Source organism: Danio aesculapii, chromosome 16, assembly GCF_903798145.1.
Source record: "Danio aesculapii chromosome 16, fDanAes4.1, whole genome shotgun sequence".
Taxonomy (NCBI): Eukaryota; Metazoa; Chordata; class Actinopteri; order Cypriniformes; family Danionidae; genus Danio; species Danio aesculapii.
This window is the reverse complement of record NC_079450.1, coordinates 54820015-54837855: the sequence shown is the minus strand read 5'-3', so window position 1 is coordinate 54837855 and position 17841 is coordinate 54820015. Positions and strand designations below refer to the sequence as shown.

The 17841-nt window shown below is 37.8% G+C and overlaps 1 protein-coding gene across 2 annotated transcripts; it reads left to right on the top strand.

Moving 5' to 3' along the window:
• The first annotated feature begins 1552 nt into the window (after positions 1 to 1552).
• Positions 1553 to 9661, top strand: LOC130243952 (acyl-coenzyme A thioesterase 5-like). 2 transcript variants are annotated; one of them, XM_056476267.1, is made up of 5 exons: positions 1553 to 1736; positions 3444 to 3784; positions 5107 to 5194; positions 7962 to 8164; positions 8270 to 9661. In XM_056476267.1, exons 2-5 carry the CDS (start codon positions 3587 to 3589, stop codon positions 8846 to 8848), a joined length of 1068 nt encoding a protein of 355 aa, XP_056332242.1. In that variant the 5' UTR covers positions 1553 to 1736; positions 3444 to 3586; the 3' UTR covers positions 8849 to 9661. The 2 variants fall into 2 exon arrangements, with proteins under 2 accessions (XP_056332242.1, XP_056332241.1); XM_056476266.1 differs by lacking the exons at positions 1553 to 1736; positions 3444 to 3784; positions 5107 to 5194 and adding an exon at positions 5212 to 6409.
• The last annotated feature ends 8180 nt before the right edge of the window (positions 9662 to 17841 follow it).

Below are 17841 nucleotides of genomic sequence, written 5' to 3'. Positions count from 1 at the left end.
AGTTACTAATACCTTACTTTCTACAAATTTAAAGATAATATATATGTGTGTGTGAACATATCATATCCTATCCATACAGCAATGAGGTGCTTAATTATTCAGCTTTGAGATGACATACAGGTCTGTTTCAGATGATTGCCCCTCATGTCTGGTTTTGTGGTCCGGGGTCACATATTTAACATATTTAATATTTATTTTGATTCATAGTCTCATAAAAATGTTTAATCTTACACACTTCTGGTGAGCACAAACCCTCAAATATCTACATTTCCTTTTGCTGTTATCCTCATTACATAATAAATGAATGGCTTTAAAAAAGAGTAACTTAATCAACAGATGTCATGATATAGTTAAACACAGTTAAGTGATTCACTGAGAAACTCTGTGCTCGCTGCCCTTAACGTTAACTTGCAATATTCTCACTATCCTTGGTCCATTCTTAATTTTGATTCTGTAAAATGTCCAAGAAACACAGCAAAAATGGACCTCATTTAGTCTCAACCTTTATTACAGCTCATGACGGACATTTCTCAAAGAGGAAATAACAAACATCTTACCTGAGACTCTCGCTTGTTTATTAATGCCTGTGACAGCGGTGATGTAATTTGTACAGTTGAGTGTCGCTGTTTGATTCGTACTCGTAATCAGGACTTCGTGTCCGTGGTGAAACTGTATTTCGTGATTGTAAAGTACACCCCATCGTAAATTTATCAGTCATATACAAACAGACAAAGAAAATGTTGTATCTGTGTCTGTTCTAATCGCAGATTTTGGAATTGTAGCCTCGTAAAATTAGGAGTACGTTCCGTTTTCCTTTACAATTTTATAATTACGGATGCGTGAATTTTGTTTACGCACAAAATATTTATGACAGTGATTTTATTCCATAAATATTTGTCATCATTTATTTTAATTTAATTTAAGAAAGGCTTATTTTTATTGCTGTGTTGGCCAATTTAAAGGCCAAGTGTATGCACCCAGGCCTATTTAGAGTGCTGAGATGTTACGATTTTACAGAGGACTTTTTTTTTTTTTTTGTTCCAACTTCCAAGTGGCCTATAGCCTGTGTTCTGAATAAGTAATGTTAACACACATATAAACAACTCGTTCATGAAAAAAGGCAAATGAGCTGTGTGCATGTGCACATTTGAATAATGTCGGGCTGTAAACCGGTTCAGGCTTTTTAAAAGCTGTCAGTCAGTATGTACTTGTCTGGCTCGGGCCCTATCGGGCCTAACTTTTATGGCCCGATTACAGCTCTAGTTCAGACGCCACCTCACAGTCTGCTTTAACAGTTTCATTTCATCGACAGACACCTAAAAGGCAGGTACTGTGGGTTATCCATACTGTGATGAGACACAATTCATTTAAATGTAACGAGGACATCAAATTGAGTAGCCTTTTCCAAAGAAATTCTGAAATTTTTGGGTCTTAAATGATGTTTGTTGAGGTCTTAAAAAGCATTACATTTTACTTTTAAAATGGTGCAAGAACCCTGTTTTGTAAGTGATTTTATCCCCTCCAATTGCACTGGGGATGGCAGGAATCACACGTCCTGAACACTTTACCCAGTACGCCAAAACAAAGAGCATTGAACAAGGAACAGGCAAAGCTGTACAAAACGATGGACATCTCCTACCACAGAGTGTTTACAAGAGACGAGGACCCGCATGACTTGAGCAGCCATATCCTCCCAGTGACAGCACTCATCTACAAGATTCGGAGGAACCCAAAGTGTAAGAACTGACACACACATATACACACACTCTAACACACACACACACACACATGCGAGGATCGAGCACGCCGTTGTTAATATTAGGAGGAAAATCAATATATTTTCATATTAATATATATACTTTTTTGAAGACAAACACTTTGGACAATACTTGAACTAAATTTAAGACCTCGTAAAAACACCATTAAGACTTTTTAATACCTTTTAAGGGCCTTCATCTTCTTAAAATTGACATATCAACATTTTCACACGCCACTGACACCCTGCATTTATTCTGCAATTTTTCTAACCATTTTTATGATTAAAGACCAACTTGCATGAACATTGATCAGAAAGATTGGCATCTTTGTTGAAGGAACTGTTGAATGTAAAAAAATATTAATAATTCTTGCATTTTTAGTGGAATCAAATGAACTTTTCTAGTCGTCTCAACTTACATTCATCAATCTGACTAAAATATTAGTAGTTAAACTTTGTATAACTTAAAAAAAGTTGTAAACCTGATTAACAAATTAAGTTCAACCAACTTAAAAATATTTTTTGTCATAACATTTTTTGCAGTGTATAAAAGGTAGTTGTGTTATAGAAATACCTGTAAAAAGATATTTCATTCATTCATTCATTCATTTTTTTTCGGCTTAGTTCCTTCTTTATCACCACAGAGGAGTGAACCACCAACTATTCCAGCATGTTTTATGCAGCGGTTTATTCACACTGTAAATATGGATATGTTCAGTTTCCTTCATTAAGTTGTGCAAACTTGTTGCCTTAATTCAATTCAAAGTCATTTCAGCTTTAATGCATGAAGTATTTAGTTCTGACTAGTGAAGTTTCATCAACTAATTTGGAGAGGAGCACGTGATATGATTGAGCACGTCTGGCCACTCATCTGTAATCAGTAATAATCCAATCAGAGTGATCCTAGTTTACTATAAATGGATCATTTTCTCCCTACTGTTTCTATCTTCGTTTGGAAGAATCCCCCCTTCCACCCCATCTCCTCCTTTTCCTCCCTTTTCTAAAGGGGGCGCTCTCGGGACCTACCTGATCTCGGATCTCCTGATATGCTTATCGACCGGGCGGGAGCCTTGGGCTCAAATATCTCCGAGCTCAGGGTTCTCTCCCGGGACAGCATGCCAAACCTGCTTTATACGCCGAGCATATCTAAGTGGGAACTCTTGAAATATATTCAAAATGCTCCTAACTTATATTGAGTGTCATTTACGTTTTGTTAAGCGGAGATTAATTATTTTATTTTGACAGTAAATCTCAACAGAACACAACATTAAAGTCTAAATCATGTCTCTTTATGTTAATCGTGTTAAAAACAACAACTTCACTTTTACATTTATTGTCTAGTCGGACACAAAGCCTCACTTTTGCTTCTTGTTCAAACTACTCATTTCAAATGAGCTGAAACAACAGAAATCTTGCTGTTTCACTGGGAAAACCTGTTTGCTTTATGTTCAATCCACGTCAATTTGTAAAAACAATTCAGATAACTTCATTCCTTCATGCTGCCCCAACACAAATCGATTGTGTACAACGCAGGGTTTTTACAGTAATGCTAGAAATCTGCATGCTTACGTGAACTCGTTCAGTTTAAGTTCAAATTTTGAGTTCACACAACTTGTTTCTATTCATTTCAATCAACTTTCATTTAAAAATGTCGATCAAAAGAACTCAAAACTGATTGATTTTACAGAGCACTTTGGACAGCGTTTTCCTTTCCTAAAAAGGCGTCTCGGCGTGGACGGAGGGCTGAAACGGAGAGGAAAATATGTCTTTTGAAATAAAAGCGCATTAGTGTGGACATGGCCTAAGATCAGTCAAGCGCTTTTACTCTGTATGGTTTGGTGCTATGCGTTACTCGTCTCCTATGAAGACACGGGGGCAGACCTCTGTGACTGGCATCGAGTAGTGTTCTTGTCTGAGGCAACGCTTATACAGGCAAGTCATTTCTTTCGGGAAGTGGATGTTGTAAAATGGACCCTGTCTTCACGCTCGGATCCTGCTGCTGTCGGAGGTGAAAATCCAGCACCACAAGTCAGTAGGTCTCTTGTGAGCCTGATCTGTCTCTCTTTCACATAAGCGAGGGCATCGAGCAGCGTTTTCTTATGGTAGCTCCCCAGATAAGCCACAGCTAAGACGACAGACTTGTTCACACCCTCTGTTATTTTACAGTAAATTTCTGTAATTTAGCGGCTGTTATTTTACAGTAAATTTCTGTAATTTAGTGGCCGTTATTTTACAGTAAATTTCTGTAATTTAGCGGCCGTTATTTTACAGTAAATTTCTGTAATTTAGCGGCTGTTATTTTACAGTAAATTTCTGTAATTTAGCGGCCGTTATTTTACAGTAAATTTCTGTAATTTTGTCCGTTATTTTACAGTAAATGTATGTAATTTAGCGGCCGTTATTTTACAGTAAATTTCTGTAATTTAGCGGCCGTTATTTTACAGTAAATTTCTGTAATTTAGCGGCTGTTATTTTACAGTAAATGTATGTAATTTAGCGGCCGTTATTTTACAGTAAATTTCTGTAATTTAGCGGCCGTTATTTTACAGTAAATTTCTGTAATTTAGCGGCTGTTATTTTACAGTAAATGTATGTAATTTAGCGGCTGTTATTTTACAGTAAATGTATGTAATTTAGCGGCCGTTATTTTACAGTAAATGTATGTAATTTAGCGGCCGTTATTTTACAGTAAATGTATGTAATTTAGTGGCCGTTATTTTACAGTAAATGTATGTAATTTAGTGGCCGTTATTTTACAGTAAATGTATGTAATTTAGTGGCCGTTATTTTACAGTAAATTTCTGTAATTTAGTGGCCGTTATTTTACAGTAAATTTCTGTAATTTAGCGGCCGTTATTTTACAGTAAATTTCTGTAATTTAGCGGCCGTTATTTTACAGTAAATTTCTGTAATTTAGCGGCCGTTATTTTACAGTAAATGTATGTAATTTAGTGGCCGTTATTTTACAGTAAATTTCTGTAATTTAACAGCCGTTATTTTACAATAAATTTCTGTAATTTAGCGGCCGTTATTTTACAGTAAATGTATGTAATTTAGCGGCCGTTATTTTACAGTAAATTTCTGTAATTTAGCGGCCGTTATTTTACAGTAAATGTATGTAATTTAGTGGCCGTTATTTTACAGTAAATTTCTGTAATTTAACAGCCGTTATTTTACAATAAATTTCTGTAATTTTGTCCGTTATTTTACAGTAAATTTCTGTAATTTAGCGGCCGTTATTTTACAGTAAATTTCTGTAATTTTGTCCGTTATTTTACAGTAAATTTCTGTAATTTAGTGGCAGTTATTTTACAGTAAATGTATGTAATTTAGTGTCCGTTATTTTACAGTTACGTGAGATCTGCTTCCTTCATGTCTGCCACTGTGCTGTTTATCTGACGCAGCTGGAGAGGGGGGCACACTCTGACAGCCACGTGGGTACGGTGGGCGGGAGAACCAGCATTAAAGGCACAGGCAACATAAACAGCAACAGTGTGTTCAGAGCTATTCTATCAGGGCTATTCTGAAAGCTATAATAAATAATCTGATGGGTGTTTTGAGCTGAAACTTTACAGACACATTCTGGAGTCACAAAAGACTGATCTTAAATCCGGGAAAAGGGTTAAAATAGGTGCCCTTAGAGCAATATTTGCTTTAGATTGTCTACAGAACAAGCCACTGCTATACAATGACCTGCCTAATTACCCTGATTACCCTAGTTAAGCCTTTCAATGTTACTTTAGGCTGAATACTAGAGTCTTGAAGAATATCTAGTCAAATATTATGTGCTGTCATCATGGCAAAGATAAAAGAAATCAGTTATTATTAGAAATAAGGTATTAAAACTATCATGTTTAGAAATGTGTTGAAATAATCTTCCGTTAAACAGAAATTGAGGGGTGGGGGATATACAGGAGGGCCAACAATTCGAGCTTCAGTTGTCAGGTTTCTTCATCTGTATCAATCACATGCTATTTTTTAATGGCTCGCAGAAATGTAATTTAAGATCAGAGAGTTCAAAGTCAGCATATATATATAAGACTGATCTCGTGACAGATTCGAGTCCAAAGATTTGTAATGCTTCAAGAAGCTCATTGAAATCCCCCATTACTTCAGTATCCTGCAGTGATCACAGAGATAACATGTATGCAGCACTGAAATGGGCTTTTTTGCCTTTTGCAAGAACCCTTGCAAAGCTGCACTACAGTTCTGGAGTCAGCATCAAGCTTCTGCCCAGTTATAAGTGCTCATTTGAAGACCCGGTGCATGTGACGGTGAGCGGCTTAAATCCTCATCAACGTGTGGATCTGCGCTCCAAAATCACGGATGAAGGTGGACGTGATTTCAAAGCTTCAGCGATCTATCAAGCAGATGACAATGGCCAAATTGACCTCAAGCGCGACTCTTCTGCTGGCGGGAGCTTTTCTGGAGTGGAACCGATGGGTTTATTCTGGGCTCTGAAAGCAGATTTATTAAGCTGCAAGTTCAGGCTGAAAGATGTGACGCGTCCAGCTCTAGTTGACATTGAGGTTATCAGTGATGATGATAAAGTCCTGGCCAAAGTAACCAACGAGAGACACTGCCTGAGCGAGGGCGTCCGGAGAAGTCCTGTCACCGAAGGAAGGATCAGAGGGACTCTTTTCATGCCAGCTGGTCAGTTATTTGAGTTATTTTGCTGTCTCTTTCATCTCTCTGACACTTTCAACAACATATATGCAGCAGACACAATTTTAAAATCATTCATTCATTCATTTTCCTTCGGCTTAGTCTCTATTTCAGAGGTTGCCACAGTGGAATAAACCACCAACTATTTCAGCATATGTTTTACGCAGCGGATGCCCTTCCAGCCACAACCCAGTATTGGGGAAACACCCATATACACTCATTCACACACACACTCATACACAACAACCAATTTAGACATCCATTGCCCTTATACCGCATGTGTTTGGATTGTGGGGGAAATTGGAGCACCTGGAAGAAACCCACACCAACACGAGGAGAACATGCAAACTCCACATAGAAATGCCAACTGACCCAGCCAGGACTAGATCCGGCAACCTTGTTGCTGTGAGGGGATAGTGCTAACCATTGAGCCACCATGCTGTCCCTTTTACAATCAATCCAAAAAAATGAGTGGGCTTAACAAACACTCTGGGCTTTATTTTAACAATCTAGGCACATAGTCTAAAGCTCATGGCGCAAAAGCATTAAGGGCATGTCTGAATCCACTTTTGCTATTTTAAGGATGGAAAATTACACTCTGCGCCCCGGCGCATGTCCTAACAGGGTTGTGCTTATTCTCTTAATGAGTTCTGGGTGTGTTTTGAGCATAACGTGCATTAAACCAATTAGAGTCTCATCTCACAATCCCATTCAGAGTCAGTTGCGTTGCACCATGGCACATTTGCAATTTACATGGCGACTTTGTAAGTGTAAAACTGAACACTTCACTAGCGAGAAAACAGTTGAACAGAGCATCTGCAGCGCGAAGATAAAGAACGAGCCTCCTCCATTCAGCATCTTACTTTCTCTTTACTTTACTTTTACTCTTTACTCCTTTACTTTGGTGGACTGAGGAAACGGTGGAAACTCACTCAACTGAAGACATCCATTAGCCCACATATTTAATTAAGTTTGTTAAGCACAAAGATTTGTGTTAAAACTATTTCTAAATTCAGTTCTAATCTCCAGCAAACGAATAAACGAACAATAATAATGAAGTGTGGTCATAAAACAGTTATATCCAAACACACGTTCTGTTCTTATGCCCCATATGGTGATGCAGACGTCTCCAAAACCCCACAGGTGGACAAACTTGTTTTTATTAAATCAATAAATTGATTTTATTAAATTTAATAAATCTGCATATAATAAATAATATTGCTAATAATAATAATAACCTTATACTAATGCAGATTGTCACGAATAAACTGAAAAAGCTCCTCGAAATACAGAAACGCCAACTGACCCAGCCGAGGCTCGAACCAGTGATCTTACTGTGAGGCGATTGTGCTACCCACTGCACCACCGTGCTGCCCCAAAACTTATTACAGTCTCTTTTTAATAACTATCTTATACTAGTCAGGTAACAGATATGAGTGTTTATGGCATTGCCTTGCTGAAAATGGGGATGTGTAGTTTACATCGCCAAGCTATACCACAGCCTGAGTTTTTAATGCAGGTATTACACTTTCTTTTTCAGGTAAAGGACCATTTCCTGGGATTTTGGATACATACATACTTAAAGGAGGTCCTTTTGAGTTGAGAGCAGCTCTGCTGGCAAAGAAAGGCTTTGCAGTTTTAGCCTTGGCCTACCAAAATTACCAGGATTTACCCAAAAAAGCTGACAAATTTCACCTTGAGTACTTTGAAGAAGGTCTAGATTTCCTACGGCGACAGCCAGAGGTTAGTATGTATGAGCATTTAAAATCCTAATCAAATTATAAATTAATTATTAACGGGACCTCATCACAAAGTTGATTTAATTATTTATTTGTATTTATTATTTAGGTGAAAGGTCAAAAAATCGGCCTTCTGTCCATATCAAAGAGTGGAGATCTCGCTTTGTCCATGTCAACATTTCTGCCTGATATAACAGCTACTGTTTGGATCAACGGATGCAATGCCAACAGCGTTGTCCCGCTGTACTATAAACACATGTGTATTCCACCTCTGATGTTTGACTTAAAAAAAAAAAAACCAACAGCATCAGGCCTCGTGGATATGCTAGATGTTATGAATGACCCGATGTCTAAAGAAGGTCTTCCTACTGTTATTCCCATCGAGCGTGCCCCTGCTAGTTTCATGTTCATCGCTTCAGAAGATGACATGAACTGGAGGAGCGTCTATCATGCAAAGTTAGCATGCGACAGGCTCAAAGCTCATGGGAAAAATAACTATGAGCTGGTGAAGTATGAAAAAGCTGGTCACTTTATTGAGGTGCCCTACATGCCATTTTGTCTGGCCACTTTTCATGTTGTTCTTGAGCAAGCGGTTTTATTTGGCGGGGAACCCAAAGCTCATTCAGAAGCACAGGTGGACGCCTGGCAGAGGGTTATCAGATTCTTTAAAAAAACACTGAGCAGCTGAGCTGTAAGGGAATATACAGCAAACATCATAGCCATGACATCCAATCAGAGTGTTGGCCTGAACATCCCTTTAGATTGCAGTGCTAAATATATCATCACACCAGTAATCTTATGCTTTCAAGGTTACTGATGCTTAAATATTGAAATGATTTCTGCAAAATTGATATGGGCTGAATTTAAACATTCATTCATTCATTTTATTTTCAGCTTAGTCCCTTTATTAATCTGGTGTCGCCACAGCGGAATGAACCTCCAACTTATCCAGCATATGTTTTACACAGGGGATGCCCTTCTTTCTGCAACCCATCACTGGAAAACACCCATACACTCTCATTCACACTCATACACTACTGACAATTTAGCTGATTCAATTCACCTATAACGCATGTGTTTGGACTGTTGGGGAAACTGGAGCAGTGAAAACATGTAAACTCCACACAGAAATGCACACTGACCCACTCGGGACTCAAACCAGCGACCTTCTTGCTGTGAGGCGACCAGCAATAAAATATCCTACTGAATTATTCTTCAAAAATGATCATCTAGCAATGAAACATGAAGTTTATGAGTGAATAACTGAATCATTTATTGTAAATGAGACTGGGCTGTACACATGATAATGTCAGATTTCTAGATTAGCGTTATCAGCATCAGTAGTAGTAACAGTGAATTTTTACTGAATATTTTACAGTTTATTTTTATTCAGCTGATTATTTCTTCATTGTATTTTTAATTAAATTACAGCTTCAGTTCTGTTTGCTAAAACCAAAAGTGTCTCGCAGTGCTGTTTCTGTAATAAACAGAAAGCAAATGACATTTGTCTCCTCTCCTTTTTGGCTGATCCGGAAAAATGGTCCGATCTCTGACAAAAAAAAAACCATAATGTGATCCGATCTGTGATCTGTTACACCACTAATATATAGTCACCTTTTTTTTCTCCAGGAGACATAACCCCATACTTTATTTGTAAGCCACTGACATCAATACAGTGTTTTACAGGGTTGTGGTATGGCAAGCCATTTTAACAATTAATCTATAACCCATACTAGTATCTATTTTCATGTTACTAGTGCTTATTTTATAGATACCAGTATCTTTTCCATTAAGTTCTAGTGCTTAGTTATTAGATACTAGTGCGTATTCATTAGACACTAGTCCTTATTAATGAATAATAAATAAATAATTTAAAATGAATAATTTTTTTAGTGTACAGTTAAAGAGTTAAGACTGGTTTATACTTCCATGTGGAGTGATCAGCGTGCCCCACTGCGCATGCCTTGTGCATTTATACTTCTGCGCGTTGTTTGTGTTGCTCTGCAATAACACTTCTGAAATGCTAGCTGGCAGTAGGTTATGTTATGTTCCTCTGTGTCGAGTTTCTTCACTAGTGTTTTATTTTTTCTGATTGCTACCTTAATGTAGAAGTAGCTAAAACTCGCTCATTCTGAGACGGTAACCAGCTGACCGTGCAAAAACGTTAATCACAAGGTAAACACAAAACAAGAGTTTCCATCTGGAGCTCCTTTACGGGACTCCACTATTGTAAACACTAGCTTCAATGGGTTCACGAGGCTCTCGGTCCCGCCCAAACTCATCAGCATTACCAAGCTGACCAATCACAGAGCTTGCGCTATGCGTCATTGTGCTGTGCATTTAAGGCTGATTTATACTTCTGCTTCAAGCGCATGTGTATGCTGCGGGAGCTTTCACGTGATCGCATAGCCCTCGCCGTGGCTGACGCTTACGCGCACCTCTCAAGGCTGATTTATACTTCTGCATCGAGTGATTGGTGTGACCCATGGGGCATTAAAACTAATTTTTATATGAATTTTAGCCAATAAACACTCTTAATGTGTTTATGCCTTTATTAAGATTTTCATGGTGATGTTTACTTACATTGTTTCATTTAGGGAAACTCCTGAGACAAATACGTTATATCTCTGAGTCCGAATTTTAATAATAAATTTATAGAAAATGCTGCGCTTCACACTTACTTTATTCAGTTGCAATGACTTCTGGGACTTCTCAAGCAAGTTTTGCGCTCAAGTCTGCATCGATGCGTCCTCGATATCAAGATCAAGAACACATCTGACGCAAGTGGGTCACGTTACCATGACAAAATGGCGGATATAGTACGTCTGAATTCCACTATACTGCTCACATTCATACTGTAGAGTGTACTAACAGCCGAGTAGTAAACTTAAACTCAAATCAGCACATACTGAGTAGAAGGAGGTTTCGCACGCAGCCCATCGACTGGTTTCACACGGCCGCCATTTTTAAAAGTGAAATTGAGGCTGCGGTGGGAAGGAACCCGGGAGTATCGTTGGGAGTTACATATGAATGTTGTGTACTTGGCTGTATGAGTGAGTGACCTGAAGGTCCGTTCTGAATGAATGGTGAAAATATAAAGGGATATCAGAGCTCATTTTCAGCTAAGTTAAGGAAAACGGCACTAGTTAGCTAACGTTTTCTTTCCCAAACACACGTTTTAGATGCCATTTATCAAACTCGAGTTAATATACTGATTCTTTCACTATATTAGACTTGTCACGATACTGAATTGAAAGAAAAACCGTCAATTTCCCGTTAACATTTAAGACACTGTTGATGGTTTTCTTAAAGCAGCGCTGATTTGCCATTGTGTTCACATGCTCAACAGAAATGCTTGTGATTGGCCGAGAAGGTCATCAGTTCACCCTCCGCTGTTTACCGAGCACAAACACAGACGAGTGATCCGCTGATGACTCGACTGATCTTCACGGCTGCTTTGCACTCCAGTCTCCGTGTATCTGTGTTTGCACTGGGTAAAGAGCGGTAAACTTGAGTGCAAACACAGATACACGGAGACTGGAGCGCTAAGCAGCCGTGAACAGTCGAGTCATCCGCGCTCAGCGGCGCTTCAATGTTAGCCAGTTTTAAAACTTCAGTACAGGGACAACACTATTACAGACAACACGAGGGTGTGCTACAGATGACTGTACTGTAGTGTCTTATCACTCACCGGGTTACATAGGCTGAAACAGGAAAGCGTCCCCACAGTGTTTAACTGGTGCCATGATCTGAAGCGTAAGAGGACACTTTAGCATATTACTCTTACAGAGATTGTGATGTTGTTTGATGCTAAATTGCTTTTTAATTGTTTAATTTAAACTTACTGAATGATATTAAAGTGATGTTTACAGGTCCTATACTTTCGGGTTTCTTCCCACCACAGCCTCACTTTGGTTCTTTAAAATGGCGGCCGCGTGAAATAAGCGTATAAAGGTGAAGTCTAGGTCGGATTTGCGGCAGGCCGGAAGTGCAATTTGCACATTAATAAAGCAGCATTTTTTATGACACTATATAACAATAATTAATGTTTTTACAGTATTGTGACGGTTGGGTTTAGGGTTGGGGTGGGGATAGGCGTTAAAATAGAATTTATTGGGTCATTTAATAGATAACATAAATAATACTCGGTACAACTGCTGTTTTTACAATACTGTGATGGTTGGGTTTAGGGTTGGGGTGGGGCTAGACGTTAATAAAATACAATAAATGGGAAATTTTATAAGTAATATAAATAATTCTCATTAACTTACGGCCGCAAACGTATCCGATCTATCTAGTAACAACCGCGTGTAACCTAAATAGCCGGGTCCGTCACATTTTAGTGTCCCATCATGTTTCCATCGTGTCCCTGCTATTTACATGTGTTTGTGTGAGAAAATGCAGATGTTTTCTTAATGTGTTTGTGTTGTGAGGATTTGCAACACGTTTGCTGTCAAACCGGGTATGTTTTCTTTACTTGCTGATGTTATTCTCCTGAACCAAATGTTTCAAAGGGACCCTAAAATGTGACGGACCCGGCTGAGGTGATTAAAGGAGAGTTTATTTTAACATCCTGATCACACTATTCCCTTGTTTTTGTTTGTCATTATCCCAAATAACCATAACCACTGTACTGAAGAGCTGTTTCGAGAGAGTTTAAAAACAGAATAAAACAGAGTAATGGAGAAGAAAAACTTTTAGGAGCAGAGCTGGACGCTCTTGGTTTCAGTAATATTTGTCATGACCACAAGGCGGCGCTGCTGTCAAAGTAGTGCACAGAGAATCGAGTTCACTTACTGAGGAAAAGCCTGATCTGTAATTGAAAAATGAAGCGTAGGTCTTCCATCATGATATGGCCCATATGGTGTATGTGATTCTCTTGTGCTCGTTAATATTGTAGTTGGTAATATGACAGACCCCTCTCTGATTGGACAATTGCCAGAATTTGTTGAATTGTGCTGATTCTAGACTTTTCCTTTATCACTCTCAGTAGAGCTATGTGTACACACCCAGCGAAGATATGTTTACCCAGTGTCTGAGAGGGTACGCTATCATCCTCAGAGGGTACAAGTCTTCATTTTGGCGGCTGTAAAACCACCATTGGAATGTCCACTCGAGGGCATGTTGACACAGTGCACAAGAATGGGTCTGAGGCCATTGGTGCTCCCGTACTGGTCATCCTGTCATATCTGCACATTATTTTATCATGTGCTTGAGTCAGAGCAAAATTAAGTGCACTGATTTTGCACAAAAAAAAAATCTTCTTTAAAACATTTTAAGGAAGGTCATTGCATTGTGACCCAGTGATTGTGATGTTGTCTAGTGCATGCTCAGGGGCGTAGCTACTGGATTGTGATGTTGATATGTGATGATAGTGCATGTTCAGGGGGCGTGGCTTTTGGATTGTGATGTTGTCTAGTGCATGCTCGGGGGTGTGGCTTTTGTATTGTGATGTTGTCTAGTGCATGCTCAGGGGTGTGGCTTTTGTATTGTGATGTTGTCTAGTGCATGTTCAGGGGGCGTGGCTTTTGTATTGTGATGTTGTCTAGTGCATGCTCAGGGGGTGTGTCTTTTGGATTGTGATGTTGTCTAGTGCATGCTCAGGGGGTGTGGCTTGGATTGTGATGTTGTCTAGTGCATGTTCAGTGGGTGTGGCTTTTGGATTGTCATGTTCAGTGCATGCTCAGGGGTGTGGCTTGTGGATTGTGATGTTGTCTAGTGCATGTTCAGGGGGCGTAGCTTTAGGATTGTAATGTTGTCTAGTGCATGCTCAGGGGGCGTGGCTTTTGTATTGTGATGTTGTCTAGTGCATGCTCAGGGGGCGTGGCTTTGGATTATAATGTTGTCTAGTGCATGTTCAGGGGGCGTGGCTCTTGTATTGTGATGTTATCCAGTGCATGTTCAGGGGGCGTGGCTTTTGTATTGTGATGTTGTCCAGTGCATGTTCAGGGGCGTGGCTTTTGTATTGTGATGTTGTCTAGTGCATGTTCAGGGGGCGTGGCTTTTGTATTATGATGTTGTCTACTGCATGTTTAGGGGGCGTGGCTTTTGTATTGTGATGTTGTCCAGTGCATGTTCAGGGGCGTGGCTTTTGTATTATGATGTTGTCTAGTGCATGCTCAGGGGGTGTGGCTTTTGTATTGTGATGTTGTCTAGTGCATATTCAGGGGGCGTGGCTTTTGGATTGTGCTGTTGTCTAGTGCATGTTCAGGGGGCGTGGCTTTTGGATTGCGATGCTATTACAACCTAACAGACTCCTCATCATTTCTATCTCAAAACTGGCAGCTGGAGGGGGTGTGGTTAAGTATGTTAGCCCCGCCCAATACTCCAGAAAGACCTAATCTGAGAATTGAACTGAAAACAAACCGATGTGCATTTTCAGATTGCATTTAAAGATTACAAGCGCAAACTATTGTTTATTGCTTAACAAACAAATATTAAAATAATGAACAGATGTGTTGTTCACCACAAAACTAGCAACGAGAGCTAACAAAACCAATATGGTTAGTTTTGATTTCATGCGTACTTTAAAGATTTTTTTCCTCCCATGCAGGGTTTGTTGGTACTGATTTAGGGGTAACATCTGGTTTACAGCAGTGGCTTCTGAAGGCCTGTCACTCATGATAGATTACAGGAGTGTGGGCCGGGTACAAAAGGCTTTGGCAAATGAAGATTATTTTTTGTAAAGCAGAATCTCAAGGGATGGAGGAGTAAATCAAGCAGGTGCTTTGAGAGAGATGCAGATAAGTGGAAAATGCCTGCGGTTACATGTTGAATACTGAGAATCTAGATTTGTATGTTCTGATGCATCAGCTGGAATGCTTTATCATTACTCGTCAGTGTCGAAACAGCAGTAATAATCTTTTTTTATTTTTTATGTGGTTTGTCAAGTGGCATGAGATAAAAGTTGAGATTATATGGGGGGGGGGGGCGCCACGCTGAAGAGTCAGTCAACATTTCCATGTCTGATTTCTGCTTGCTTAATTATGAATGTACATGGAGATCTGAAAATTGCCTTTATTTTTATTTTATGAACAGATGATTGTTGCAGATGCTTGTAAAAAATGTCAGATATGTTAATGTTGATTTCATATTTGTTAATAGTTTCTTTTTGGCCCTCTGAGAAAAATTGACTGTGAAAATGAAGAAATAAAAACACACAGACACAGACTTTTTACACACAGCAAAGTCTGAAGAAAGTCTATATCTGCTTACAATTGAAGTCAGAATTATTAGACCCCCCCCCCTCAATTATTAGCCCCCCTCTTTATTTTTTCCCCCTAATTTCTGTTTAACGGAGAGCAGATTTTATTAAATTTATTTTATCTAAATAATATTAGACTAGATATTCTACAAGACACTTCAATACAGCTTAAATGGACATTGAAGGCTTAACTAGGTTAATTAGGATAACTAGGCAGGTTTGGGTAATTAGGCAAGTCATTGTATAATGATGGTTTGTTCTGTAGACTATCGAAAAATAGTATAGCTTAAAGGGGCTAATAATTTTGACCTGAAAATGGCTTATAAAAAATTAAAAACTGCTTTTATTCTAGCCGAAATAAAACAAATAAGACTTTCTCCAGAAGAAAAAATATTATCAGACATACTGTGAAAATTTCCTTGCTCTGTTAAACATCATTTGGGAAATATTTAAACAAGAAAGAAAAAAAAAAAAATCAAAGGGGGGTGAATAATTCTGACTTCAACTGTGTGTATATATGAGCAATTCCATGCAAATGTCAACCTTGCCATAAAAAAAAGGTTTTCACCAAAATAGAGACGCCGTTTCTAGTTTTTTTTTTTTTTTTTTTTTGGTGTTAGCAAGTATTTTACAGTACTTTAAAAATACTCAAAAATGTCTCTGTCAGTGTTTTCAACCTATTATATTAATTTGATTTACTAAAGTCACACAAGTGGCTATTTCACATCTGTCACATCCATAACAGAGAGAGACGTCACATCCATAACAAAGCTTTTTCCTCATGAACGCAAAAAGGTCCAAATAAAATAAAATCTATAATTGTTGTTCTATAGAGAGCCAATTCTTATTCTTTTGATTAGCATTATTATAATTTTTTTTGGGTTGTGAAGTTTAATTAACAGAATTTCTACAAAGTATGTTGTAAACTGAAACTCTCAGACTTTTTTGTCACATCCATAACGCATGCTTATTTTCCTCATTTAAAGTATAATAAATGTTTACAGATTGATAATTTCTGCTCCCATAACTCTGTAGTTAGTTGCTTTGGAAAATATAAACAGATGCTTTAATATAATGTTAACTTATGTTTATTGGTAATGGTAAATTATGTGAATTTATGTTTTGAGTTTTTTTATATATATATATACAAACAGTTGAAGTCAGAATTATTCGCCTCCCTGTAATTTTTTTTTCTTTTTTTTTTTTTTATATTTCCCAAATGATGTTTAACAGATTCAGGAAATTTTCACAGTATGTCTGATAATATTTTTTCTTCTGGAGAAAGTCTTATTTGTTTTATTTCGGCTAGAATAAAAGCAGTTTTGAATTTTTTAAACACCATTTTAAGGTCAATATTATTAGCCCCTTTAAGAAATATTTGTTTTCGATAGTCTACAGAACAAACCATCGTTATATAATAACTTGCCTAGTGAAGTGTTTAATAGTAAATATTAAACACTTCACAGTTCGTGTGGTATTAACTATACAATACAGTCTTGCACAGAACGGATTAAACACAGTGACAGAAGCACTTAGAGAATGTACTCATTTTAACTGTCACTGAAAGAGATAGAAACATCAAGTGTTGTTATTATTATTATTATTTAGATCGTGAAATATGCGCATTAGCCTGTACGTTTAAAAATATATATATTAATATGTATGTCATTTAATTAGAGAAGTGGCAGTTTATTTATTTAATACATGGAAATAAAAACTGCACTTGAATACAGAAAGTGGTTTTTACTACAGTAAACAGGTGGGTTAGCCTATTTGGCTTACTCAGAACTCAAATGGCTGTGCCTGTCTATGTAATACATATATATATATATATATATATATATATATATATATATATATATATATATATATATATATATATATATATATATATATATATTATTTATTTATTTATTTATTTGTTTGTTTTTTACCTTATAAGGAGCTGAGTCCCCCTAAAATGAAAATCCCAAGCCCCTGGTTCAACCCAATTCCTTTGTTTAAATAGAGCTCATATAAGCAGTTTGCAACTACTTATCTTAATAAAAATGGTCACACTTTACAATAAGGTTTCATTAGTTCTTTTATTTACTAACGTGAACTAGTTATGAAGAATACTTGCTAATTTATCAATCCTGGTTCATCATTTACTAATGCATTATTAACATCTAAATATGTGCTTATTAACAAGTCAATGCACTGTGAGTTAACATAAACTATGAATATACAACTGTATTTTCATTAACTAACATGAATAAATACTGTATTGTTCATGTTAGTAAATGCATTAATTAACATACAACCTTATTATAAAGTGTTACACAAGAAAAAAATTAGTAAATCCATTTTAGTAGACAGTGGGCGTTAGGACCTGTGCGCCGGCTGAAGCGCAGCGCCACGCGGAGTTATTTACACTGAAGGGCTCGGTAAACTGACGAATCTCCCGGTCTCACCGTGATGACCACAACCACGTGGTG